The sequence below is a fragment of the Ovis canadensis genome, chromosome X, assembly GCF_042477335.2.
Source record: "Ovis canadensis isolate MfBH-ARS-UI-01 breed Bighorn chromosome X, ARS-UI_OviCan_v2, whole genome shotgun sequence".
Taxonomy (NCBI): domain Eukaryota; kingdom Metazoa; phylum Chordata; class Mammalia; order Artiodactyla; family Bovidae; genus Ovis; species Ovis canadensis.
This window is the reverse complement of record NC_091727.1, coordinates 721,647-749,631: the sequence shown is the minus strand read 5'-3', so window position 1 is coordinate 749,631 and position 27,985 is coordinate 721,647. Positions and strand designations below refer to the sequence as shown.

Genomic DNA, 27,985 nt, shown 5'->3' with positions numbered 1-27,985 from the left:
TGGGAATGCAACCATTTAAAGACAAACTAGGCCAGCCAACACAGCGGACATTTGGGAGTGTCCAGGAGGCTGTGCGGCATTGCGGGGTGTCCCCCCACCTCCAGGGGGCCCGTGACAGGGGGCCCTTTATTTGAGAAATAAGCACAACAGAGGCAACCCTCCAGTCAGGTGCGCCAGGCCTTGCCATCCTCAACTGTGCAGCAAACGACCGCGCCCAACCGGGCCCGGCTGTGCGTCCTCCTCCCGGGCGGAAAAACGAAGCCCCCGGTTGCATCAGATTCATGCTTCCCCCAACACCTGCACCTGGACCACCGGACACTCCTCCTGCCTCTCCTGCTCGGGGTCCCAGGCCATCTGCAGGGCGCAGGGGCTGGGGGTAAGTGGAGGCGCACGGTGCGGGGCGGAAAGCCTCGGATAGCGCAGGGGCCCGGACAGGGCACCCTGCCTCGGGAGGGTGGCTCTCAGACCCGCGCCCCTGGGGCGAGCTCCCCTGCCCATCACGTTGCTCGGCCACCGGCGGCCAGCGGGAAGCGCGCCCCCCTCCGCCCCCGATCCCTGGGCGGGGCGCACGGCCCCAGACCGCCCCCACCCCGCGGCAGCCCCGCGCAGCGCCTACCGCTTACCATCCTCTCGTTCTGAAAGCTGTCGCCGACCGGGTCTTTCACGTGAGGGACACGCGGGAAGAGCTTCTGCACCACCGGCCACCTCGGAGGAGAAGAGCCGCGCGGCGGGTGTGAAACCCGCGCGGCATGGCGCTGCCGCGGCGCCCCCCAGAGGGCCCCGGCGAAGCCTGCAAGCACTCGGACTCCGCCCTCCGTTGGCGGGGGGCGGGGGGGGGGGTCTTCGTTCCCAAGCCCCGCCCCCCACCATCCGGAGACAGAAATCAGAGCCTTAGCAGAGCCCCGGCGGCTCAATCAGCTCCCCCTGGGCACCTCCCCCGAGATCCTGTAAGGATGGAGGCCGCCCCATCCCATCACCATGGCAACCTCCTCACTCCCAGTGGCGTCTACGGGGAGCAGGTGGTCCCCCTCCTTTCGGGCTGCGGCCTATCCACTCCCAATCGTAGCCCCTGGCTGGGGTGTGTGTGTGTGTGTGTGTCTGTGTGTGTGTGTGTGTCTATATATGGGGTCATGTGTGTCTGTGTGTTTCTGGGTATGTCTGTGTATATGTGTGTATGTCCGTGTATGTGTGCGTCTGTGTCTCTATGTATGGGGTCGTGTGTATCTGTGTGTGTCAATGTGTTTCTGCGTATGTCTGTCCGTGTGTGCCTACGTTTTGTCTGTATATCTGTGTGTGTCTCTATGTGTATATGTATGGGGTCGTGTGTGTGTGTGTCTGTCTCTGTGTGTCTGTGTGTGTCTGTGTGTTTCTGGGTATGTCTGTATATGTGTGTCTGTGTGTATGTCTGTCCGTGTGGTTCTATGTCTGTGTGTCTGTGTGTGTGTGTCTGTGTTTGTGTCCAAGTGTGTGTCTCTGTGTGTATATGTATGGGGTCGTGTGTGTGTGCCTGTCTCTGTGTGTCTGTGTGTGTCTGTGTCTGTGTGTGTCTGCGTGTTTCTCGGCATGTCTGTGTGTGTGTCTGTGTGTGTGTGTGTATGCCTGTCCGTGTGTGTCTGTGTGTCTATGTGTGTGTGTGTCTGTGTGGGTGTCTCTGTGTGTCTCTGTCCGTGTGTGTGTGCGTGTGTGTGTGTGCCTGTGAAACCAGCAGCTTCGCGAGGCAGGAGCTGCACCGAGCCCCAGGGGCGCACGGATGAGGCCGAGGGCGCAGGCGTTGGGAAGGCCCCGCGGGGGCGCGGTCTGGGGTGAAAGGGCGGCGCGCCGCCGCGTCCGCCTGCTGCCTGTCTGCTGGGCTCAGGAAGGCTCCCTGAGGCCAGTGCGGAGGTTGCTGGGCGCGGCGGGGTGCGGGCCCAGAGCGTCGCGGCGAGGAGTGAGGAGCACAGTGCGGGGGGCGTGCGGGGACCAGCCGCGGAGCCTGGCCGCAGACAGCGCGCCCCACGCGCACTGGGGGCCCGGGGAGGCAGGGACACCCCCGCGCCCCCCGGATGGCGCACTGTGGACTTTGGGCTCCTTGGCTTCTGCAGGAGGCAGAGAAGAGCCGGGGGAAACCGGGGTCCTGTCGATAAAAGACCGCTGGGGACACTGGGAGCGGCGGCCGGAGACCCCGGGGTGCGCGGCCACGACGCAGGGCGCACGGGTCCGGGCGGGAGCGCGCGCCGCCGGGCCTGCGGGTCGCGCTGCACAAAGTGTCAGCCGCTCAGGGGGGGCTCCTGTGTCCGTGGGGATTCTCCAGACAGCGGATACTGGAGTGGGTTGCCCGTGCCCCCCTTCAGAAAAAAACTTTCCGGAGCGCAAACCCGGGAGGGCGGGCGCGCGGGGCTCACCTGCGACAGAGGAACACGAGCCCCACCAGGAGCAGCGCCCCGAGCGGGGCCAGCAGGTACACCAGCCAGAACGGGAAGGACGCGTTCTTGCTGCCACAGTCTGCGGAAGAAGGGGCGGGCTGGAAACGTCGGGCGGGGGTCCGGGACGCGGCCTCCCTGCGGGTCTGGGGACTCAGGGGCGCGCCCAGGAGCGCGATGCACGCCGTGGACATCAGCCACCTGCGCCCGCCGCCCGGGCCACGCAGGAATCCTTCCCGAGTGGCCAGAATACCACTACCCAACGGCTGCCCCCGCCACTGACCACCAGATGGAGCCTGGCGCACAAAATGTGCCTGCCATGCGGGAGACCCGGGTTGGGTCCCTGGGTCGGGAAGATTCCCCTGGAGAAAGGAATGGCAGCCCACTCCAGTATTCTGGCCTGGAGAATCCCGTGGACACAGGACGCAGCACGTGCCACTGGGATCCCTTGGGCTGGTGTTTCCCATGTGAAACATCCCCACCGCCTTGCCTGTGGTGTCCTGAGTGCGCCCCTGCTTCAGCCTTTGAATTTAATTTTTGATCATCAGGGATTTTTCACATCCCTTTGGATTTTTTTTTTTTTGATGCATTAAAAAGTTTATCTTCTGAGAGTTTCGGCAATGGCCGTCTCCACGCGCACCTTGTGTATCTCCATGGAAAAACTTGGGCGCAAAGTCTACCAAGGATGGGAGCCACCAGCCCAGGGATGGATGCCCAGAGGCCGCAGAAGCTGGAAGAGGCGGGAAGGACCCTCCCCTGGAGCCTCTGGACGGAGCTCAGCCCTGGGACCCCTTGACCTCAGACGTTAGGTGTCCACGACTCGAGGAGGGTGTGTGTCTGTTGCTTAAGCCCCTGTCTGTGGTCATTTGTTACAGCCTCAGCCCTCCGCCTTGCACCAGGACACTCACGGCCTCAGCCTGGAGCCCCAGGTTTCCTGCTGGGTCAGGTCAGGAATGCTGTGCAGCCTGGGGCCAGATAGGAGGTGCGGCTTTGGAGCAGAGCTCAGGGACACCCAGCAGCTGTTAACTGGGGAAAGCCTTCTAACTGGGGAGGAAAACCCATCCCCAGGGGGACTTTGGGTTGGAGACACAGAGACCCTGATACCAGCCCACCCCCAGGGGGACTTCGGATGGGAGACAGACCCTGATACCAGCCCACCCCCAGGGGGACTTTGGGTGGGAGACAGACCCTGATACCAGCCCACCCCCAGGGGGACTTTGGGTGGGAGACAGACCCTGATACCAGCCCACCCCCAGGGGGACTTTGGGTGGGAGACAGACCCCTGATACTAGGCCACACCTTCCGTATGATGGGCTGGGCTGGGGTGTGGGGTTGAGTGGGATGTGGGGGGCAGGGGTGCTCTCCCAGGACCACCTGCTGTCTCCCGCCCTCCGCAGTTCGGCCTTGGTCCCCAGAGCCCTCTCTGGGGGACCAGGTCAAGGCGGGTGGATGGTCCCCTCTCCCTGGAGCAGGCGCATGAAGGGGCAGTGATGGTCAACATGTCCAGCAGGCTGCTGCCCGCCAGGGATCCATGCCTCCGTGATCCCTGCCGCAACACACACCCACCCGCCCACCCCCTGCCCACCCCTGGAGAGGCGCGAGGGGCATCCCCCTTACCGAGGTGCTGCGGGGCGCTCCACTGGCCCGGCGGTCTTCTCCCGGAAAACAGGGAGTCCATGGCCTTGACCTTCACCGTGTAGGGTCCCGGGTTCCTCAGCCTCAAGGACTTGAGCTCCGTCTGCAGTGAAAAATCAAGCAGACGGAGGGGAGAGACCCCTGCAGGTCTGGGGCTGCAGAACGGGGGCTTGGCAAGGGGCGAGCGGGGCCTCTCCAGATTCACGTGTGGGGGGTCCTAACGCTCAGAGCCTCAGAAGACGCCTTTATTACGGAACAGGGTCTCTGCAGAGGTGATGGGGTGCAGGGTCTGAGATGAGGTCCTCCTGGATGGGGGTGGCCCTAAACTCCACGACAGGGTCCTGATAAGACACACAAGAGGGGAGACACAGACAGAGAGGAGAAGCCACGTGGAGGCGGAGGCAGAGACGGGAGGGAGGCGCAGAGACAGAGGGACAACGGAGACGGGTTCATGACTCCGGTGGGAGCGGCAGCCTCTGCGGATTAGATGCAGTTAGTTGGGTGTGACGATGCTGTCACCGAGTCCCGAGGGATGTAGCCGCGAAGGAGGGGTATGTAGGTGATAACGCCCGGTCCAAGCAATGGGGAGCTTTGTCTCAGAGGGTCTGGACACTGATTGAAATGAGGAGCCTGTGCTTGGGACGGCAGATTGCGGGGGGCGCACGGGGTGGATACCCACCTCCTCTTTGTAGGCGAGGTCCGTGCCCTGTAAGAGAACAGGAGGGCGTGGGAGTCTGATCCAGACCCAAGAAAGGCTCTCATCGGTCCGAGCGGTTTCATGGCCACAGAAAAGTCGGCACTAACCACTCACTGAACAGAAATCACAGACGTCATACGTATGGGACCGTCCAGGCCACAACCCTGGAGTGGGTTGCCAGGCCCTTCTCCAGGGGGTCTTCCCGACCCAGGGATCGAACCTGGGTCTTCTGTGCTGGCAGGCGGATTCTTTACCATCTGAGCCACCAGAGAAGTCCCCGAAAGTAATAAATAGAGGCGACTACTTATAATGTGTCCATGGATGAAAAAGCACCTGGGGGAAGGACCAATGAGGAGCTCGGGATTTATATACACGCACTGCGGCCGTGCGTGCACTGGGTCGTTTCTGACTCTCCCCGACCCCATGGACTGTAGCCCCTGAGGCTCCTCCGTCCATGGGATTCTCCAGGCAAGAATCCTGGAGTGGGTTGCCAGGCCCTCCTCCAGGGGACCTTCCCGACTCAGGGATCGAACCCAGGTCTCCTGCGTTGCAGGCTGATTTTGTACCATCTGAGACAAACTCCTCCCCTGTACAGGCGTTAATGTACGACATTTGCTTTTCTCTTTCTGACTTACTGTGCTCTGTATAAGAAGCTCTAGGTTCGCGCGCCTCAGTAGAACTGACTCAAATGCACTCCTTCTCATGACTGAGTGATATTCCATCGTCTATGTGTGAATCACATCTTGTTTATGCGTTCCTCTGCCAAAGGACATCTAGGTGGCCTCCACGTCCAGGCTATTGTAAAATAGGACCCTCCAGTTCTTGGTGGATAGGATTCCTCTCTGTGGCCATATTTCAGGCATCCTGTTCCTCAAGTGGTGTCGAACTTGGGGACCATTATACGCGTAGGTTCTACGAACACCCAGGCTCATGGGGAGGAAGGATTTCATTTCTCACACGGAAACTGCAGGCTCTCTGACATACGACCAGGTGATGCCAGTGGTAAAGAACCTGCCTGCCAGTGCAGGGGACGTAAGACACTCGGGTTCGATCCTGGGTCAGAAAGATCCCCTACAGGAGGACGGGCAAACCCACTCCAGCGTTCTTGCCTGGAGCATCCCATGGACAGAGGAGCCTGGCAGGCTGCAGTCCATGGGGGAGCAAAGTGTCGGATAGGACTGCCGGGAGTTACCACAGACGCATGCACGTGACGTTCGATCGGAGGGTTTCCCCAGTGTCTGTTTCAGCCTCGTTTGTTTTTTTTTTTTCTATCACGTCATTTGTCTCCTGAACAGCGACAGCTGAGCATGTCTCCTCCACCCCGAACACGACAGAAAACTCCTGCAAGTTCTGACTTCTTTTCCAAGGCCAGTCTTTCAAACACCCAATTCCTTTTTTTTGTTTTTGCTCTCTCAAATTTTTTTTTTCTTTCTGGACCATTCTTAAAGTCCTTATTGAATCTGTTTCAATATTGCTTCTCTCTTATGCTCTTTTTTTTTTTTTGCCTCGAGGCATGTGGGATCTTAGGTCCCCAACCAGGCATTCAACTCACACTCCCGGCACTGAAAGGGGATGTCTTAACCGACAGACAGACGGCGGGGCGGGGGGGCGGGGCGGGGGGGAGTCCCAAACAGCCAATCGCTTTGGGTTTCACCGCAGCTCAGTTATCTCACGGTTCCTCTTTGCTTCGGACGCTTTGACTCCCCCCAAAACTCCAGAGTCCGCGGCATCAGACCACAAGAGATGCCCACCCGGGAGGTGGCATGCGTACCTTCTGTATCTCAAGCTCATACTTGGTGTCTTCAGTAAAGAGACTCCTTACTTCCCATTCCATGAAAGAGTCGTTTTCGTTACACCACTTTTTTGTGATGTTCGGGGCAGCTAATATTTCTAGGAGAGGAAAAAACAAACAAACACTTCAATGGGTAAAGCACAGGAAAAAAAAAAATGGTTCCCATAGATAATTTTAAGACAGGCCTCCTAGGACTTCCTCCCTGTGGAGCCATCCAGTGGATACAAATCCATCTGCCAGTGCAGAGGACTGGAGTTCAATCCCTGGTCCGGGAAGATCCCACATCCCCTGGAGCAGCTACGCCCGTGGGCTACAACTGTTGAGACTGTGCTCTGGAGCCTGGGAGCCAGAACCAGCGAGCCCATGAGCTGCAACGACTGAAATCCGAGTGCCCTAGAGTCTGTGGAAATCAACCCTGAATATTCACTGGTAGGACTGATGCTGAAGCTGAAACTCCAATCCTTCGGCCACCTGATGCAAAGAACTGACTCACTTGAAAAGACCCTGACGCTGGGAAAGATTTAAGGCGGGAGGAGAAAGGGACAACAGAGGATGAGATGGTTAGATGGCATCAGCGACTCAATGGACATGGGTTTGGGTGGACTCTGGGAGTTGGTGATGGACAGGGAAGCCCGGCGTGCTGCAGCCCACGGGGTCGCAAAGAGCCAGACACGGCTGGGTGAGTAACACACAGTCCCCAGCTTGAGGCATTTAGTTCCAAGGGTCTTGTAACCAAAGACCCTTGGTGTTACCCTTAGGTTACCCTTTGGTTCCAAGGGTGGGGTACCCTGCCCCACTCTCCGCCACAAGATGCCAGCATCGCAAAGACAAGGAACTGCAGGGGAGGCGGGGGGGCACGCGAAGGAGGTTTTCACGTTTTCTCACCAATTTCTTGCAATCTATGAATCATTACGCGGCAGGGGATTTCGGAGTCACCGCTGGTACCATTCACCAGGAAACGAAACTGAGCTTGGCGTTGAGGATGAAGGGAGATGCTGTCAAAATGGCACTGGACGTTGACGCCCTGCTGGTTCTGCGTGTACTTGGGACACTGCCACGTCTCCCTGGACCGGCAGCGGGCACGTGGGGCTGGGTCAGGGGGCGGCGACCCTGAAGCTCCGTCCCTAAGGCCCCGCCCCTGAAACCCCGGCCCAATGCCCTGTCCCTGAAGCCCCGCCCCGCCCCATGAAGGCCCGCCCCCAAAGCCCCGCCCCGAAGGCCCCGTCCTGAAGCCCCGCCCCCAAAACCTCGCCCCTGAAGCTTCATCCCTGAAGCCCAGGCCAGAAGGCCCACCCCTGAAGGCCCGCCCTCTAAAGCCCCGTCCTGAAATCCCGTCCCAAAGCCCCGCCCCCTCCTGAAGCCCCGCCCTACACAAAGCCCCGCCCCAAAGCCTTGCCCCTGAAGCCCCGCCCCGAAGGCCCGCCCCTGAAGGCCCGCCCCCTAAAGCCCCGTCCTGAAGCCCCGCCCCTGAAACCCCGTCTCAAAGCCCCGCCCCACCCTGAAGCCCCGCCCCTGAAGGCCCGCCCCCTAAAGCCCGATCCTGAAGCGCGCCCCTGGGGTTTGGGGCGGCGGGCCTTGGGGTCGGAGCCCCGCGGAGCGCGAGGTCACGCCTACACGGACTGCTGCAGGTAGAACTGGTATTGCACGTCCGCTGGGGCCTCCTCGCCCACCGCCCAGCTGCAGCTGAGCTGATCCACGTCGTGCACCCGGCAGGTCAGGTTGTCCGCGGCCGCCCGGGGGTTGCCTTGGGGTTCGCCAAGAAAAGGGAGGGGAGGGGAAAGTGAGCTCCTCGATAAACACCAGGGTCCGGCTCTGTGGACCACAGGGAACCGTACCCTCTCTTCCGAGAAAAACCGTCATTATGAGAAAGAATAGACGTGTATACCGCGGAGTCCGTGTGCTCTACGGCGGACATTAACGTGGACTGCAAGGAGAGATAACCAGTCAATCCTCAAGGACTCAGTGGACACGAATTTGAACATCAGTTCAGTGCAGTTCAGTCGCTCAGTCGTGTCCGACTCTTTGCGATCCCATGGACTGCAGCACGCAAGGCCTCCCTGTTCATCACCAGCTCCCATCACAAACTTATGTCCATGGAGTCGGTGATGCCATCCAACCATCTCATCCTCTGTCGTCCCCTTCTCCTCCTGCCTTCAATCTTTCCCAGCATCAGGGTCTTTTCAAATGAGTCAGCTCTTCGCATCGGGTGGTCAAAGTATTGGAGCTCCAGCTTCAACATCAGTCCTTCCAGTGAACACTGGTTGGACTGATTTCCTTTCGGATGGACTGGTTGGATCTCCTTGCAGTCCAAGGGACTCTCAAGAAATGGCCTTTTTCCCACAAAGCTATGACCCATCCATCCAAGTTTAAAGTAATTATCTCAGCATTCAGAACGCTAACGGGTGATCAAAAGCAAACGAAACCCCCACAGAGCATCCACCCCTCACCTTGTTTTGGATACAGAATCCAGTCAGAGAACGGTTGGCCTTTCATCACCTTCACGGTGTAGTTTTTCACTTCGCATGACAAGTCGCCAAGAGTGCAATAGGGGTTCTTTGTTGCCTGAGAGAGAGGAAGCAATTTATTTGCAATAAAATCAAGTCACCTGGAGATCCAACCAGTCCATCCTAAAGGAAATCAACACTGAACTTTCACTGGAAGGACTGAGGTTGAAGCTGAAACTCCAATATTTTGGCTACCTGATGCGAAGAACTGACTCATTCGAAAAGACCCTGATGCTGGGAAAGATTGAGGGCAGGAGGAGAAGGGGACAACAGAGGATGAGATGGGTAGATGGCATCACCAACTCGATGGACATGAGTTTCAGCAAGCCCCAGGAGTTGGTGATGGACAGGGAAGCCTGGCCTGATGTAGTCCATGGGGTTGCAAAGACTCAGACACGACTGAGTGCCTGAACAACCACATCATTTTCAACTGGGCTTGTCCGTCCAGCTGCAATATCTCAGCCCCTTTTCACACGAGTCGTGTCCAGTAGGTATCACTGTGGATGTCTTGAGCGGTGGTGCCCATAAATGACCCCTGGGCCCAAGGGTGGAACCCATGTCTCTGTGATGCTAAGTGCATTGAAGACGTCTTACCTTTCTTAAAATTTTCGAATTGACGTAACACCCAATTTCAGAAACGTTTCCGTGCTGGTCCCAGACCAATCTTTTTCTTTCTGGATCTATCCTTAAGTTCTTAATCGGTGGGTCTGGATCAGAGATGGCTACAGAGTGGGAGAGAGACACACAACTCTTAAACTGTGTGTGGGGGAGTCAGCCTTTGGCAAGCTGAGTTCTAGGCGGAGATGCGGTTGCCAGGAGCAACCACGAATTTGTACAAACTCAAAGTCAGGAATTTGTAGCATCTTAGTGATCCCACCTTCTCACCAACGATGAGGGGAAAACATCGGGAAAGTAGGTCACCTCTCCCATCCTTATTGTTAGGAAATGTACCTTTCTCAGCCGCACATGTTGAAGAAAGCTGTGTTCGTACGGCTGATCCACTTTGCTCTACGGCTGAAAGGAACACTGCATGCGTGCGTGCTAAGTCGCTTCAGCTGTATCCGACTCTTTGCGACCCCGGGGACTGCAGCCTGCCAGGCTCCTCTGTCCATGGGATTCTCCAGGCCAGAGTACTAGAGTGGGTTGCCATACCCTCCTCCAGGGCATCTTCCCCACCCAGGGATGGGACCCACGTCTGTTACATCTCCAGCTTTGGCAGGAGGATTCTTTACTGCTGTGCCACCTGGGAAAGCCCAACCATCTTTAAAGAAGGCGAGCAGAGCCGACCTTCACCAACCCACCCTTTACGGGATGGGTTTACGGGATGGGTTTACGGGATGGCACCTGATAAAATGGTAGTAGACACACAGAGAAGCAGGAATGTGTTGCCTCTGACCAGAAATATCCGGGCTTAGAAATCGTCCCGTTGGGACCTCCCTGGTGGTCCAGTGGTTAAGAATCCACCTTCCAGTGTAGCGGAACTAAGTGGTTAAGAACCCACCTTCCAGTGTAGCGGACGTGAGTTCTATCCCTGGTCACGGAACTAAGATCTCACACGCTTTGGGGCAAGTGAGCCCACACAGCACAACTATTGAGCAACCCGAGTGCCACAAGTAAGACCCAAATAAATGTTAAAGAAAGAAGTCGCGCCATACGTGGCAGATGATGAAAGGAATAGGGAAGTCTGTTAAAACAGCCGTTCAGTTCGGTCACTCAGTCGTGTCCGACTCTTTGTGACCCCATGGACTGTAGCCCGCCAGGCTCCTCTCTCCGTCCATGGGACACTCCAGGCAAGGATACTGGAGCAGGTTGCTGTTCCCTTTTCCAGGGAGTCTTACTGACCCAGGGTCTGAACCCAGGTCTTCTGTATTGCAGGCAGATTCTTTACTGTCTGAGCCACCAGGGAAGCCCAAAATAAATAAGAATAATAAATGAATAATAATAAAAGTAAACTAGAGACACTCTAGTCAAAGCTATGATTTTTTTTTTTTCCAGGAGTCGTGTATGGATGTGAGAGTTGGGCTATGAAGAAAGCTGAGCGCTGAAGAATTGATGCTTTTGAACTGGTTTTAGAAAAAGACTCTTGAGACTCCCTTGGTCTGCAAGATCCAACCAGTCCATCTTAAAGAAAATCAGTCCCGAATATTCATTGGAAGGACTGAAGCTGAAGCTGAAGCTCCAAGACTTTGGCCACCTGATGAGAAGAGCTGACTCACTTGAAAAGACACTGACGCTGGGAAAGGTTTAAGGCGGGAGGAGAAGGGGAAGACGGAGGAGGAGATGGCTGGATGGCATCACCGACTCCATGATCATGAGCTTGAGCAAGCTCCGGGAGTTGGTGATGGACAGGGAGGCCTGGCGTGCTGCAGTCCATGGGGTCGCAAAGAGTCAGACACGACTGAGCAACTGAACTGAACTGAAACTAGAGGCCGATATGCCTTATCACATAGACACAAAATTCCTTTACAAAATGCGAGTATGTAAACTAGGGCAACATATAAGCCTGGTAATACCTCTTGACCCAAGACGCTTACTCTAAGAATGCAAGGCTATTTTAACCATCACTATAATTCACCCTTTTTAACAGAAAACTGATGATCTCCTCAACAGAAGCAGGAAATATTTTGAGACTTTTTTCATTTATTTTTTTCTCTTCTGGCTATACCATGTGGCGTGCAGGATGTTCGGACCCAGAGCAGGGATCAAACCCGTGTCTCCTACACTGAAAACACGGAGTCTTAACCAGTGGACCCCCAGGGAAGTCCCAACTTTTGTTTCTCTTTTCTGAATATTTTGACAGCATTTTGACACCCCTGAAGATTAAAAGCTCTCAGCAAACTAGAAATGGAAGAACACGTGCTTCCCCTGAAAAGCTATGAAAAATCCGCACGCTAAATTGGGGCTCAGTGGTGAAAGGCTAACTACTTCTCCATATGACTTAGTGCCTCCTTCTCTTCCACTGTCTCCTGTACCCACAAGCCCCTCTAATGCGGTTCCACCAAGGCTGTATGTTTAGGAGGGCTTGAAGGGGGGGTCAGGTAACAGTGCTGCAGCCTGCAGCCCGCTTCCTTCACCGGGTCTCCCTGAGAGGCGGTCTCTTCCTGCCTGTGGTCAGTGACTCCTCCTTACTCAGGGGCCTGATGTGATCCCAGAGGTGGCGGCAGCCTTGGCCCCAGGACAGCTGAGGGCAGAGAAGAGGCAGGACGTGGGGGGCGGGGCAGCACCCTGAGATGTGAAGGAAGCTCCGTCCCCTTCTAGAGCTCCTGCATCTCCCAGGCCCTCTGGTCACCAGCTGAGGTCATGGGACTGGTCTCGACACGGAGAGGCAGACAGAAGCAACCTGTGGTCCTTGCTGTAGCGGCCCCTGAAAACCCGCCCTGGGAAGCCTCTACACACTCCTCCGAGGAGATGATGGAGCTAGCTGGGGTGGAATGAACGCTGGTCTCTCTCCACCCTCCCCCACAAACCATCACAGGACCTGAGCATCGGGCCTTCTCTGGAAACAGGGTTCTTCGCAGTATGCGACGGAGTGAAGGGTCTGAAACAACGTCCTCCTGGGTGCGGGTGGCCCTAAACCCAAGGACAGCGTCCTTGAAAGAGACAGAAAAGGGGAGGCAGGGATGCAGAGGAGAAGCCATGTGGAGGCAGAGGCAGAGACGGGAGGGAGGCGGCCACCAGCCCAGGGACGGACGCCCGGAGCCCCCGGAAGCTGGAAGAGGCGGGGAGGACCCTCCCCGGAGCCTCTGCAGGGAGCTCAGCCCTGGGACCCCTTGACCTCAGATATCTGGTCTCCAGGGCTATGACAAAGAAATCTGTCACTTAATCCCCCAGACTATGTTATTTTATTAAGGCAATGCAAAGCTGCGTAAGCCAGTAGCCCCCAGGGAGACATATGCCCCCAACACACATACACACACACACACACATGTGAGCACACACACACAGGCACATGGACACACATACACATATGCACACACATACACATACAATACACACATGCACACAGACACACCTATACACGTACACCTATGCATGCACGCACATGCCCATAGAGACACACACACATATATGTGAGCACATGCACACACAGGCACATGGACACACATACACATATGCACACACACAACACACATGCACACAGACACACCTATACACGCACACACATCCATACATGCATGAACACCTTAACACGCACACACATCCATACACGCACATGCCCATAGAGACACACACACACACACAACACACACGTATATGTATGGGGGTGAGTGTATACGTACATACACACATACACACATGCAGACACACGGAGACACACATAAGCACATGCAGTCATCCGTCCGCACATGCATGTCCACATATGTGTGCACACAATAGACACATGCGTGAATGGGGCGGGTGTACATGCAGACACACACACACATCCATAGACACAGGCACGCGCACATACACACGTGCACACACCGCACACACATGCATGGATGGGGGTGTGTATAGACACACATACACACACACGCGTATACACACATACACGTGAGCACACACGTATACACATACGTATACACACCACATACACATGCATGGATGGGGGTGTGTATAGACACATATATATCTACATGTGTATACACATGTATACACACATACACGTGAGCACACACATATACACGCCACATACACATGCATGTACGGGGTGTGTGTGTATATAGACACACGCGTATACACATACACATGAGTACACACATATGTATACACGCCACATACACAGTCATGTATGGGATGGGTGTGTATACACACATATGCACACGCGCATATACACACATACACATATATACGTGCAAACACAGACACATACACACACATGCACAGCTGCACGCACACCTCCGTTCCCCCACCATGTGTGGAAGGAACAAACCTCTCTCAGTCACGCAACACTGTGGCTGTCACCGCAGGCAGGTCACCCTGTCTGACGCAATCCCAGAGCGTCTGTGGTGAGCAGCTGCCCGGGCTCCGCGCCCTTCTGTCGCCCAAAGCCTGGTTCCCAACTGCGTGCAGGGGGAGTCGGACAGGAACCCGAGGAGTACATCGCCGCCTCGGCCCCTGTGTGGGATCCGCTGCTCAGCCAGAGAAGTCCGCACGGGACGGGCTTCCGGTGCAGACCCTCACCAGGGCACACGCCTGCCTGGTGGGCACCGTGTGTCCTTGAATCCCACCAGCATCCCCGGGTTTGCAGCTGGAGCCCACTGCACTCACTGCTGGCTGCCGAAGCAACGTACGAGCTCTGTACCTGGGGCAGCTGAGGGTGGGGGCGTCCCCGGGGGGACCCTCTCCTGCAGCATCTGGCTAGCTCCCCTAATCCCCACTCTGAATGTTCTCAGTCAGCCACAACCGCCACCGCAAATCAGCCAGACTGTCAGAGATGGGCATGCGGCGTGACAATCTCCGTCACCCGTTCTCACGTCTTGATCGACTGTTACCCCCGAGGAGTCTCACGATGGTTTCGTGAATTGCTCACTGTCCACCATCATCAGTGACGATCCTGGGAACCTGAGACCCTGGTCTGCCCCTCACCTCCCTTAAATCTCCAGGAGGAACGTCAGAAGAACAGGATGGGGCTGCCCCCAAAGCATCTTTTTTTTTTCATGTGGACCAGTTTTTAAGTCTTTATTGAATTTGTTACAATATTCCTTCCGTTTTCGTTTTCGGTTCTTGGCCACAAAGGCGAAAAATCTCACCTCCCCGACCAGGGATCGAACCTGTGTCCTCTGCATCAGAAGACAAAGCCTTAAACACTGGACGGCCAGGGAAGTCCCAAACTCTGTCCTTTAACCCATGCCCTACAGCCCGTGATCCACAAGAAGGGAAGCCAAGGCAACGAGAAGCCTGTACATCGCAGCTAGAGAGAAGGCCCCCGCTCGCTGAAAGCAGAGGAAAGCCTGCATGCTGAAGCGGAAACCCCAAACAGCCTATATGTATATATATATATATATATATATATATATATATATATATATATATATATATAATATTTAAAACAGAGCAGGTGTCAAGACTCTATTTCCAGACAACTCCCGTTCTGCGGTTCTGTTGGTTATGACTTGAGCACGTGAACTTGCTGAGGAGAGAGTTCAGCCCGTCACCTTCATTTCCCATGGACGTCTCCCGACCCAGGAAAAGGATGACAGGAAATCAAAGAGAAGAGACGGATCCCGGCACCCCAGCTACACCAGCAGCTCTGGCGGTAGCCTCGTGACCGTATCAGTATGAACATCTTGGCTCCAAGGTCCGAGTCTTGCAAGATGTACCCACCAAGTCGGCTGAGAAGAGGGCTACGATGGGAAGCGGCTGATTATCTCGTACGGCGGCCAAGCGGCGTGGCCGAGACCCCAGCGATGGCCGTTTAACTGAAAAGCTGCACAGCCCCAGGGACCCTGGCGCACCGCACGGGGCCGTTTCCCTCCGGCTTTTCCTACCGTGGTCCGTGGTCATCGAGCAGCAGATGAGTATCAGGAGCGCGGCCAGCCCGGGGAGGGCCATGGGCGAGGCGGTCCCCACAGGACAGCGGGCGGCAGCTGGAGGAGAAGACACAGTGACCAGTGGGGTGGCTGCGGGGACGGCTGGGGGAGGGGGCGGGAGGGGACCGAACCCCCCGGGGGTGTCCTGCTGGAAGGCAGGGAGCCGCTTCAGGAGGGGAGCCTCCTGTGTGTGTGCATGTGTGCACGTGTGTCTATGCGTGTGTGTGCAGAGTGTGCATATGCGTGTACTCGTGTGCACGGCATGCCTACATGTGCACATGTGTGTGCGCGCTGAGTGTGCGTATGTGTGTGTGTACATTTGTACCCGTGTGTCCCCGTGTGTACTGCATGCCTACGTCTGCATGTGTATCCATATGCTTATGTGTTTACTGTGCCTATACGTGCATGCGCATGTCTGTGTACATGTGTGTACATGCCTGTGTGTGCACGTCTGTGTGTGTCTTGTACATGCATCTGTGAAAACTACATGTCTCTTTATATGTATATCCAGACATGTAACCACAGGTTACCTGTGTTTGTGTGTGTGTGGCATGTACGTATGTCTGTGTATGTCTGTGCGTGTGTATGGATGTGCGCACCCATTACTTGTGTTTATGTGGCTGCATGCACACACGTGCATGGGTGTGTCTCTGTGAATATGTCTGTGTGCACATGTGTGTGCATGCAAGTGTTTATGTGTGTGCACGGAGTGTGCATATGTGTGCACTGTGTACCTGTGTTCTGTTTCTGTGTGCGCGTGTGTGCGTGTGAGTGCACGTGTGTACATGTGTCATATTCGTGCATCTGTGTGCACTGCGTGTCTGTATGTGTGTGCATGTTTCTGTGTGTGCAGTGTGTCTATATGTGTCCCATGTGTATCTGTCTGTACGCATGAGTGTGTACAGGCATGCCTGTGTGCACGTGTGTGTGCATGCATTTATGAGCTTGTGCATTGAGTGTGCGTATGTGTGCCCATGTGTATCCGTGTGTATATGTTTGTGTGCATGTGTGTATGCGCGTGAGTGCACGTGTGTGCATGTGTTATACATGCATCTGTGGGCACCGTACGCATGTGCCTGTGTGTGCCTGTGTGCAGATGCTACTTGTGTTTATGTGTCTGTTGAGACACTGTGTGCATATGTGTGCATATATGTATCTCTGGGAATATGTCTGGTGCCTGTGTGCACCTGTGTGTGTCTCGTCTGTGCATCTGTGCAAACTACGTCTCTGTATGTGCACACGTGAGCACACATTACCTGCATGTGTGCACACGCGTGTCTCTCTGGGCCTTGCATGCATCCGCATGTATCTGTGTGAGCATATGTGTGCATATATGTATCTCTGGGAATATGTCTGGTGCCTGTGTGCACATGTGTGTGTGTCTCGTGTGTGCATCTGTGCAAACTACCTGTCTCTGTATATGCACACATGAGCACACATTACCTGTGTTTATGTGTGTGCATGCCATGTATGTATCTGTGTGCGTGTGTGTGCACAGTGTGTGCACGTGTACACGCAGGTCTGCATGTGTGCACACGCGTGTCTCTGGGCCTTTCATGCATCCGCATGTATCTGTGTGAGCATCTTCATGTGTGTATCTGTGTGCACACACGTGTTTGCGTGTCTGTGAGAAAACGTGCTTGCATGTCTGCATGTGCGCACGTGTCTGTGTGTGCTGTGTATGCATATGTACCTGTGTGTGTCTGTGTGCACACATGACATGTGTTTGCATGTCTGTGAGCCTGTGTGTCTGCATGCCCACGTGTGTGTCAGCCTGTCTCCACGGGCGCTCCCGCCCTGGGTTCTAACTCGCCCGCGTGTCTGTCAGCCTGTCTCCACGGGTGCTCCCGCCCTGGGTTCTAACTCGCCCTTGGCACCACCCCATAGAGGAGCCCGGAAAGCACCTTCCAGGCAGCGCCGGGAAATGCTGGGCTCACACACAGTGGAAGGAAGTGCAATTAAACGCATGAAATCACATGGACTCAGTTTCCTGCTCAGAGCGAGTTACGGTAACGCAGTCCGTGCTGTCTCACCACCCCCACCAGAATTCTGCCCTGGGGTCCCCATGAAGCACCCCCCTCAGCAGGCTGGCTCTCCTGAACCTTCCCCGGGGGCTCCGCCGTCTGCACCTCCCAGGCCCCAGCCACGGGGTCTCCTGGTGGAGCCCACCCACCCCTCCCCACCTGCTTGCGTCACTCACACAAACGCCAACGGCACTTGCGGGCCAGTGGGCGGCGGCCACACAGTTGGAGCCCTGGACACTCCCCTGCCTGGGGGCCGCCCCTCCCCAGGGCCTCAGCATTGCTCCCTCAGTGTGCCCCCTCCCAGCGCACCTCACCTCGAGAATCTAGCCTGTGACTGATGAGGAGGGACGAGGACCCTCCCCTCCATCCTTCAAGGCTTTCTCAGCTGCTCCGTCACGACACGCAGCCTAGACTCAGCCATCCAGGATCTTGCCTCCTCCCCAGCCTGGCCCGAGGCTCCCATGAGACTCCCCTGTGCCCCGGCCGCCCCCCCCCCCCCCCGCACAAAAGCGCCAGCTTTCACAACACATTTGATCCCACAGGCTGACTCTCATAGTTCTTGCTGAACTGGGGGGGGAAGCCGGGAGAGACTCCTTCTCAGGACAGGTCAACAGGGAAAACCCAAGACTTAGTATCACGGGGAGGTATACAGGGACGGACGCCTGGCAATCCAGTTAAAGAACAAGGATCGGGGTGTGGAGAGTGAGGCATTAGACACCGAGTTTGAGAGCAGGCTGCCTCCAAGCCCAGCGTCGCAATCCAGGACAGCGCAACGCCTTGCCCACGAGAGTCCTGGCTCCCTGGGTGGCTCAGTGATAGAGAGTCTGCCTGCCCGCGTAGCAGAGGCAGGTTCGATCCCTGGGTCGGGAAGATTCCCCTGGAGGATGACATGGCAACCCACTCCAGTCTTCTTGCCTGGGAGAATGCCCATGGACAGAGGAGCCTGGCAGGGCTACCACCCATGGGGCTGCAAAGAACTGGACACCACTTAACAACAGCAAATGGTCCAGGTAGCAAGCTCTCACAGGGAGAAAAAAAAAAATCCAAACAGTGAACAAGTATCAGATGAGGGGGCTTCCCTGGTGGCTCAGCTGGTAAAGAATCCGGCTGCAATGCAGGACACCTGGATTCCATCCCTGGGTCAGGAAGCTGCCCTGGAGAAGGGCAAGGCCACCCACTCCAATATTCTTGGGCTTCCCTGCTGGCTCAGCTGGTAAATAATCAGGCTGCAATGCAGGACACCTGGGTTCCATCCCTGGGAGGGGAGATTCCCTTGGAGACGGGAACAGCTATCTACCCCAGTATTCTGGCCTGGAGAATCCCATGGGCTGTATGGTCTACAGGGTCGCAAAGAGTTGGACACGACTGGGCGACTGTCACTCATCACGATCCGATGAGGAGGGCCTGGGGCTCGTCTTCATCCATGGAGACAGCCCTCGGGGATGTCCCTGAAGGGCGGCGGTGGGCTCCTGGCTTCTGCTCAGGTGAGCCGAGCTCCCCGCCCGTGACATTCGTATCCACCCACAGACTTCCACCCTCGCTTGGAGACGCTCACACCTCTAAAGACCCTAATGGCATGAACTTGGTCATCGTATGCTGCTGACCCCAAAGGACGAAGGGACAGGGCCTGCCTGGACAGACCTTGGCCCCCAGAGGCTGGGGGCTGGGGGCCGCAGAATTGGAAGGGGGAGACGCTGGAGCTCTCGACATTAGCAGCCCGCCTGGCCTGGGTTGGAGGTGGCAGGAATTTGAGCCAGAAAGAGTTGGTGGGCGCTGTGGTAACCGGGAGCCTCTCGTCCTGGTCTCCGACTGGCTCATTCCTTCGGCCATAAGACCCGGCACAAAACATTGACTCTTTGCAACCCTGTGAACTGTAGCCCACCAGGCTCCTCCCTGCATGGGATTCTCCAGGCGAGAACACTGGAGTGGGTTCAGGGGATCTCCCCTAACCCAGGGGTCGAACCTGCTTGACCTGCATTGGTTAGCTACACCCTCCATCATTGCTTCTCGGGCAGAAAGCCTTTGGATCCAGCCTGCGATGGACCCCGGACGACACACCTCAGCGGCCACGAGATGTGTTCCGAATCCCGGTGTCCCCCAGGAGGTGCTGCTGAGGACTGACTCTCCAGGGGCAGCTGTCTGCCTTCCCCACCTCCTGGGTGAGGGGTGGGTGTGGGGGTCTTACCTGGGATGCAGGGGAGAGTCTGACGTCAGTGGGAGACAGGCGGCCCCTCCCTGGTGCCTGTCCTGCTGGCCTGGGGGTGGACCCTGGGCTTGATTTCCCGGCCGCGTGCTGCAGTCTGCTTCCTGAAGGAGAAAGAAACCTTCTGTGTGTGTGTGTGAGTGTTTTCTGCCCCATTCAATGTTTTTATAGTCTCCGGTGGTGGCAGGGGTGGGGGAGGCGGCTCCACTCCATCAGAAAAAAAAAAAAGCATCAACCCCATGAGGGTGTGAGCGAGTCTGCCATCTGGCCCCTCCTCCCCAGCCCTTGAGTCAGAATTAAAATCTGGGGGTCAGGACCCTGGCAACAGCCCTCGGTTTTTCCTGGAAGAAACACTTTCTCTTTCAAAGTATTTCTTTTCCTGTTCTCACTTCTCCTTTGCAGCTTCTGCTTTGTCAGGACCCCAGCGTCTGCCCACCCCTCCACCTCGGTCTTGGGCAATTTCCTGGAGCCAGCCAGAATGAATGTCTGGGGGGCCCCTGGTCGCCTGGATGCCCCGCCTTTGTCGAAGTCCCTGTGGGAGTGACCGCTCGTGCCCGTGGGGACAGGGAGGTGCCCCCGGGCGCCCCCACACACTGGATGCCTGAGTCTCAGTCCGACACGTCCACCTTTCAGCCTGGAACGCCCACCAGGATGCTCCCAGGCGCCGTCTCTGACTTCCCCGTGCCCGGGGCCTCCTCCTTGCCCTCGCTCAATATGGGTCACCCATCCGTGTGTCTGTCACAGCCCCTGGGTTCCAGCCCCGCCTGCTGGTCCCTCCTCCTGATGGATCCCGGACAACACATCTCAGCGGCCAAGAGATGCGAGCCAAATCCCGGAGTCCCCCAGGAGGTGGTGTTCAATACTGCATCTCCATGGGCAGCCGTCTGCCTTCCCCACCCCTTGGGTGGGGCTGTGTGTGGGGGTCTTACCCAGGATGCAGACCAGAGTCTGATGTCGTGGGCTGGGTCCTCCCGCCTGCCTCCCTGTCTCCCGTCTCCTCTCCTCCCACCTAGGCCTCGCACGTCCACCTGGAACCTCAGAGCCTGACCTCTTGTGGAACTGGGACTCTCTCGCAGGGGTAAGGATGAGGGTAACACAGAGCCCAGCTTGGACAGCGTGGTCCCCACGGCCCACGGGGCCGCCGTCCTGAGCTGCTTGTACACGGGCACGTAGGTAGGATACAGCCGCTTGCGGATGGAGGCAGAGACAGGAGCGGGGTGGCCACCTGCCCAGGGACGGATGCCTGGAGCCCCCAGGAGCTGGAAGAGGCGGGGAGGACCCTCCCCTGGAGACTCCTTGGAGGGAGCTCAGTCCTGGGACCCCTTGAACTGTCCTGGGACCCCAGGACCTCAGACGTGTGGTCCCCAGGACTGTGGGAGAGGATGGTTTCCTGTGGATTGCAGCCATCCAGCGTGGAGTCCTCTGTGACGGCTGCCTGCCTGCCACAGAGCAGGAGTCTTGGTTCCCAAGTTCCCGCTCCGGGAGACGAAAGTCACTGTCCCCCACCCCCAGGAAAGGGTCGGATCCCTGGTGGCTTCGTCCCCCTCAGGGATGATGACCATCTTGCTAAACACCGGGGCAATTCCAGAATACCCGATGGACAATGACCGCCTGGGGTGCACGCCTCTTGTCTCAGGCCCCTCTTGGTCTAGGATGGAAATAGGATGATGGGGAGCTGGTGGGAGGTTCCAGGGAGACGGAGGAGGGGGACAGATGACCCAAGTGAGGGGATCGCAGTCAGTCCAGAGCGGACATGGCCCGCACGGCGCTGAGCCCCGGGTGGACCCCTTTCCAGGCAGCGTGTCTGCCCTGCGCCCCGACACGGGGCTGGGTGGGTGGCAGGGGAGGAACCGGGCAGTTTCTGCAGAAAGCGGGGGCGGCAGGGGCCCGCAGAGATAAGGAGGCCACGCTGAGCTTGGAGCCGGCCCCGCGGTTACGACACACGCCGGCTGGCCCTCGCGCCGTCCCGGGCTCTGACAAGGAGGCGCAGCCACCAAGGAGAAGGGGTGAGCGCTGGGCGTGCAGACACGGGCGCTCCGAGTTCCAGCGGCGGCACCGAGGGGGCCAGGGGAGGGGCCCCCCGGGGGCTGCCCGGCTTCCACCTTCACCCTCTTCCTTCCCCGTCTTTCCTCTTCCCTTTCCTTCTCTTGCTCTTTCTTTTTTTGGTTTTCTTTCTTGCTTCCTTCCTGTCTCTCCATCTTTCTTTCCTATTTTTATCTTTCCATCTTTTCTGCCTTATTTCTCTTTTTTCTACATTCTTTTCTTTCTTCCTTTCTGTCATTCCGTTCTTTTCCGTCTTATCTGTATTTCTTTTTCCCCTTTTTCTTTTCCCCTTTCTTTTCCTTCTTCCTCTCTGCCTTTCTTCCTCTCATTTCCTGTGTTTTCTGTCTTTCTAACATTCTTTTCTGTCTCATTTCTCTTTATTTGTTTTTTCCCTTTGTTTCTTTTCCCTTTCTTTTCCTTCATTTCATCTGTCTTTTCTGTCTTATTTCTTTTTATCTGTTTTTTCCCTTTCTCTCCCCACATTCTTTTCTTTCTTCCTGTCTGCCTTGGCATCTTTCTTTTCTATTTCTATTTCCCACCCTTTCTTTTTTCTTTCCCCGTTTTTTCCTTCCTTTCTGTCTTTCCATCTTTATCTTCTGTCTTTTCTTTATTTTTTCATTTGCTTTCTTTCTTTCCCTTTTTCTTTTCTTCTTCTTCTTCTTCTTTTTTTAAAATAAGACATGTTTTATTTGGACAATGTGATGGGGCACAGTCCCCCTGTGGGCATTCTTGTTCAGTGGCTCAGTCGCGTCCCACTCTCTGCAACCCCATGGACTGCAGCCCCCCAGGCTCCTCTGTCCACCGGGATTCTCCAGGCGAGAACACTGGAGTGGGTCACCACGCCCTCCTCCGGGGGATCTTCCCCACCCAGGCGTGGACCCTGGGTCTCGCGAGTGGCAGGCAGATTCTTTACCGCCTGAGGCACCAGGGAAGCCTGGACGTGCTGTGACGGGAGCTGCCAGTGCCAGGCCTGTGTCAGGAACTGTACACCCCGAGATCTGCTCACAGCCCCGCCAGCGTCCCCACAAAGTGGGAGGTGCTGACGTTCAGCATCTGGGTCTGAGGCACGGAGGCCTGTGGGCACGTGTGTGCTAAGCCCTGACCCTCCCTGGCATCGCAGAGCCGTCGGTCCCCCACTCCGGGGACCCTGGCCCATCCCCACCTGCCTTCCCCCGCCCCCACTAGCTCCTCCATCGCCTGTTTCCTTGCTCGTGCTTGAGCGCCCGCCGACCACCACTGACCAGCTTCAGAAAAGCCGGCACAGAACCAGGCGTGCCAGAGAAGGACGCGCTTATTCACCGTGCTGCCGGGATCCGGCCCTCCAGGCGGGGCGGGGTCTTCGCGGAACAGAAACGGGGAACCGCGAGCGGGACTGGGCGAGCCCGGGGCTCCGAGCAGCTGGGCCGGGAGGGAGACCAGAATCACGGCTTCTCAAGCCCCGGCGATGGGCAGCTGTGTCCCTGCGTTCCCCTCACCCCCTGCCCCCCGCGGTTGTGGCCAGCAGCGCGCAGCAGCCTCGGTGCACGAAGCGAAGGGACGCCTTCCCCAGGGCCCGAGAGCGGGCTCTTCTGCGACGCTCAGAAACGAACCGTCTGAAGAGACACACATGTGCTGAGAAAGCAAGAGGTTTCATTGGGACAGGGGGGCTCCCCCGGGCGGAGAACACGGGGGTAAGGGAACCCAGGACGACCGCTCTGCGCCATGGCTCGCGGTCCCGGCTTTGATGGAAATGAGCTTCGTGGTTCGTCCGCTTGGGCGTGTCCGACTGTCTGCAGCCCCGTGGACTGCGCAGCACGCTGGGCCTCGCCTTCCATCCTTGACTCCCAGAGCTTTCTCAGACTCGCGTCCATCGCGTCGGGGAGGACAGCGAGAGGACAGACTCGAGAGCACGCGTTTGCAGGTTACCTCCGGCCAATGGCTCTGAATCGGGGTCCTCCCGGTTGGCGCAGGCGTTGTGCAGCCCAGAAGGGTGCCCGCGAGATACTGAAAGGCAGGAGACCTTTCTTGAACTCTGCCAGCGGGTGGTGGCCCGTCAGATCCGTGTCCCTTCTCAGGATCTCTTGTCATATAAAAATAACTCACGCACACAGTCACCAGGGTGCCCCGGTCAGGGCCGGCGGTTTCGCTCAAGTGTGACCTCTAATGGGCGGATCCTGGGAAGCCCGTGGCCGCACGGGTGACGGACATCATCCCAAGGCCACATGGCCATCGGGGGCTGGACGACGACAGCGCTCTCTCTCTGGGATCCCAGCCAGACTGGCGGTTCTGAGCGTCCATGCAGATGCTGGACCTGCGGGTCAGTCCCTGGGGCGGGAGGTGGAGAGGCGTCTCCTTCTGTGTTCCCACAAGCACAGCCCCTAAAACCCCCTCCCACTCAGCCTCAGGCGGGGACCAATGCCCACGCGCAGACCACAGGACACACAGCTGGCCGTGCCCTTGGGAGTCAAGCCAGCCTACTCTCTGTCAACTAAAAAAAAAATAAAATAAAATACAGTCACGACCTGGAAGGAGACACTTTCTATTCCGGCACGTTTAGGACTCAGAGCCCCGGGAGAGAGCATCTTAGTCTTGGCTCTGAGACTTAGCTCTTGGAAAACGTAGCTCTGAGAAAACTGCTCCGAGGAGGCGGGAGGGGGAGGCACGTGATACACCCGTTTGGGGGCCAGGCAGTGGAGACGCGAAAAATAAGAGGCGAGTTGGCAAACTGATGGTTCTGCGTCCCGGGAGGTGCGGGCCTCTGGGCTCACCAAAGTCATTCCATTCCCGTGCATCTCAGCTGTCTGGGGCCAACGCTGTTCCCTTGTTCGCCTTCAGGAATGACAGATGTCTGATCCCACGGCCCCCCGGGGTCCATCACCACAGGAAGCGGGGGATCAAAGCTTCAGGAGCCCGCCTTCACGATCGGAGCCCAGAGCTCGCTGCTGGCCGAGACGATCGGAGCCCAGAGCTCGCTGCTGGCCGAGACGTTTCTTGTTTACTGAGACGGCAGGAGGTATTCTCATTTTGTTATCTCTGCAACCGTCGCCCGTGGGGTTCCCCCAAGACGAGGGGCTTCCCTGATTTTCCGGCAAATAACACTTCCGCCGACAGTGACCAAGCCATCCTCCTCGTGTGTGGGTGCGTGTTGGGGGGTGGCCGGTGGCGGGGGCCGCTCCTTGCTCCGAGATCCCCCAGGTTTGCCCTCTGTGACCTCCGAGAACTTGATACCTACCCCCTTCCCACCCCCCAGACTGGCTCCAAGCCTGACCTCTGGGCACGAGGCACTTATGATTCCCCAGCTCCCTGTCTGAGGAGGAAGACCTTTGCTGCATTTTTTTTCCCCCAACCCTACTGTGAAATTATTTTCCTTTACAAATAGAAAACATCTTGGAAGGCAAGAAATAAGAAAGAAACAGAAGCCACGTAAACCAATTTTTGCTCCCTGAGCTTCTCAAATCCTCACTTGTTCACCAGTCTGCAACAGGAAAGATAACTTTTCTTTTCTTTTTTTAAGATAACTTTTCTAAAAAGGTACTTGGCCACCACCAATGATGGTATTCACAGGGATATGGATCGGTTTCACAGAAAAAAAAGCCAGCGGGTCCCATTACAGAAAATCCCATTGCTGATTCATTGGAAGGACTGATGCTGAAGCTGAAGCTCCAATCCTTTGGGCACCTGATGCGAAGAACTGACTCTTTGGAAAAGACGCTGATGCTGGGAAAGACTGAAGGCCAGAGGAGAAGAGGACGACAGAGGATGAGATGGCCGGATGGCATCTCTGACAATAAATGTGAGTTCCAGCAAGCACCAGGATAGAGTAAGGAACAGGGGAAGTCTGGCGTGCTGCAGTCCATAGGGTCGCAAAGAACTGGACACGACCGAGAGACTCGACAATAACAACAATTTTTAAAGCCTGTATTCAGTTTGTTACAATATTGGTCTGTTTTATGTTCTGGTTTATTGGCGTTGAAGCATGTGGGATCTCAGGTTCCCCACCAGAAATCAAACCCACACCCCCCTGCACTGGAAGGCCAAGTCTTCACCATCGGACAGACAAGAAAGTCCCTGGGTTCTGACATTTAACTTACTCATAAACTCATCCCTGTCAATCAGCATGTTCCGGAGTCCAAGCCCATTTTAAGCCGGAGCTGATGCCGGAAGAGAAGCTGGTCTTTCCGAGTCCAGGCCACTCCCGGCCGCAGCTGGGGCCTCCAGTCATCCCAGCCTGGTGATCACAGGCGGCCCCTCGCCCCGGAGACTCGCTGGGCTGACCACACGGCGTATCTCGGGGCCGCAGGCTCCACGGCCACAGCGATAGCGGGCACCTTCTCTGATTCCACAACCTCATCTTATCTCTTATTTTCTCGAAACACCGCAAGCGCTTCACAAGATGCTCTTCCTGCGCGCTGCGCCAGCCCCAAACGCGGAAGTTTCACAATGCAATCTTACCAGCTGCTGCCGTCTCTTGCGAAACGCCTGTTTCTCTGCAGCGTGGACTTGGGACTGGCTCATGGTGTTCCCGGGAAATCGGTGCCGGAGGCTCCCGCAGTCGAAGCTGGGTGTCTCTGCTTCTAGCATCGCCGGCCGGCAGCCCGAGCTTGAGAGAGCTGTGCCCAGGAGACGGGTCCCTCCTGGACCTGGTTGGAACCCAGTGAGATGCTTCATGGGTGGTTGTTCAGAGACACCATGGAAGAGAATCGCGCTCCACTGGACGTCTTCCGTCCTCATCCTGCGTCTGCTCCCTTCGCCCCCAAAACGGACAGAGGCCGTTTCTCCTAAAGCCTCCGTCCTTTCCCAGGTTATCTGCTTGGCTGGCACCCTTCAGATCAGTCGGTTCAGTCACTCAGTCGTGTCCGACTCTTTGCAACCCCATGGACTGCAGCACGCCAGGCCTCCCTGTCCATCACCAATTCCTGGAGCTTGCTCAAACTCATGTCCATTGAGTCGGTGAGGCCATCCAACCATCTCATCCTCTGTCGTCCCCTTCTCCTCCCGCCTTCAATCTTTCCCAGCATCAGGGTCTTTTCCAAAGAGTCAGCTCTTCGCATGAGGTGGCCAAAGGATTGGAGTTTCAGCTTCAGCATCAGTCCTTCCAATGAACACCCAGGACTGATCTCCTTTAGGATGGACGGGTTGGGTCTCCTTGCAGTCCAAGGGACTCTCAAGAGTCTTCTCCAGCACCACAGTTCAAAAGCGTCAATTTTGGGGCACCCTTCAGGAGTGTCTAATGGGAAACCTGTCCCCAACAGGGAAACCCCGCTGACGCTGTCCTGTATTTACCGACATGGGGCGGCTCCACCGTGTGAATGCTGTGCCTCGTGTGGTTGGTTAATCGCTCAGCCGTGTCCGTCTCTTCGAGACTCCACACACTGCAGCCCACCAGGCTCCTGTCCATGGGATTCTCCAGGCAAGAATCCTGGAGTGGGTTGCCGTGCCTTCCTCCCGGGCATCTTCCTGAACCCATGGAGACCGGACATCCCGTTATTTCTTCATCCCCAAGTCTGTGCTGTTATGGGCAAGTTTGGTGCCCATCTTCACAGGGACAACTTGGACCAGAGTGTGAGCCGGACTCTGCGAATATCCTCAGCCAGCTACCGGGCACATCTGGGCGACGGGCTGGCGGCCGGTGCCTCCTGCAGCTGGGAAAGGTGGGTGCTGTGGTGGCCAGCGGGTGGGGAAGTGGGGGACGACGTAGAAGAGGCTGAGGCAGTGGGATCGGGCAGCAGGTGGCGGGCCAGTCGAATCAGAGTCCTCTCAGTGGTTGAGGAGAGGACCCCTAGAAGGGATGTTTACGTAAGGGTTGGGGGCTGGGGCTGGACCTCCCGTCTTTGCTGGTTCACTCGCCAACAACAGGGTCTCCTCCACGATGAAGATGTCCTCGGGGTCCTGGGAGGCTGACGGCGGGGGGCCTCCACACGAGGCTGTCTCCTAGAAGAAAGGACATGGCGCACAGGTGAGGCCACACTCTGGAGTTCCTGGTGCTCCCAATCAGTGGCACTCATGACGGCCAGAAGGTGGAAAGGGCCTGTGTATCCACGGATGGGTGATGGATGGTGGGTGGATGGAGGATGGATGGACGGATGATGGATGGATGGATGATGGATGGATGATGGATGATGGATGATGGATGATGAATGGATGGATGGATGATGGATGATGAATGGATGGATGGATGATGGATAGATGGTGGATGG

General features: G+C 56.8%; 2 protein-coding genes across 3 annotated transcripts in view; both read right to left on the bottom strand.

Annotated features, from left to right (window-relative positions):
- LOC138929692 (interleukin-3 receptor subunit alpha-like) lies at positions 1-26,162 on the bottom strand. The gene is made up of 13 exons (XM_070291323.1): positions 25,880-26,162; positions 19,749-19,870; positions 15,498-15,596; positions 9,622-9,749; positions 8,971-9,085; positions 8,138-8,267; positions 7,409-7,587; positions 6,503-6,621; positions 4,714-4,740; positions 4,017-4,137; positions 2,382-2,481; positions 624-705; positions 1-354 (listed from the first exon to the last, which is right to left on the bottom strand). The coding sequence occupies exons 3-13, from the start codon at positions 15,559-15,561 to the stop codon at positions 280-282; spliced, it is 1,140 nt and encodes a 379-aa protein (XP_070147424.1). The 5' UTR covers positions 15,562-15,596; positions 19,749-19,870; positions 25,880-26,162; the 3' UTR covers positions 1-279.
- The window catches only part of LOC138929691 (granulocyte-macrophage colony-stimulating factor receptor subunit alpha-like), a 28,890-nt gene continuing 26,614 nt past the window's right edge, over positions 25,710-27,985 (bottom strand). For both annotated transcript variants that reach the window (XM_070291319.1, XM_070291320.1), the window contains one exon: positions 25,710-27,719. In XM_070291319.1, coding sequence (XP_070147420.1) covers positions 27,546-27,719 — 174 coding nt within the window. In that variant the 3' untranslated portion in view covers positions 25,710-27,545. The remainder of the gene's footprint in view (positions 27,720-27,985) is intronic.

What these genes read in the sequence shown, in the direction of transcription:
- LOC138929692 (XM_070291323.1), bottom strand. Translation starts at nt 15,561, where the DNA reads ATGGCCCTCCCCGGGCTGGCCGCGCTCCTGATACTCATCTGCTGCTCG. An exon ending in TTCTACCTGCAGCAGTCCGT is followed by an intron (nt 7,588 to 8,137) that starts GTAGGCGTGACC and finishes CTGCCGGTCCAG; the next exon opens with GGAGACGTGGCAGTGTCCCA. An exon ending in GAGCGCCCCGCAGCACCTCG is followed by an intron (nt 2,482 to 4,016) that starts GTAAGGGGGATG and finishes CTTCTTCCGCAG; the next exon opens with ACTGTGGCAGCAAGAACGCG.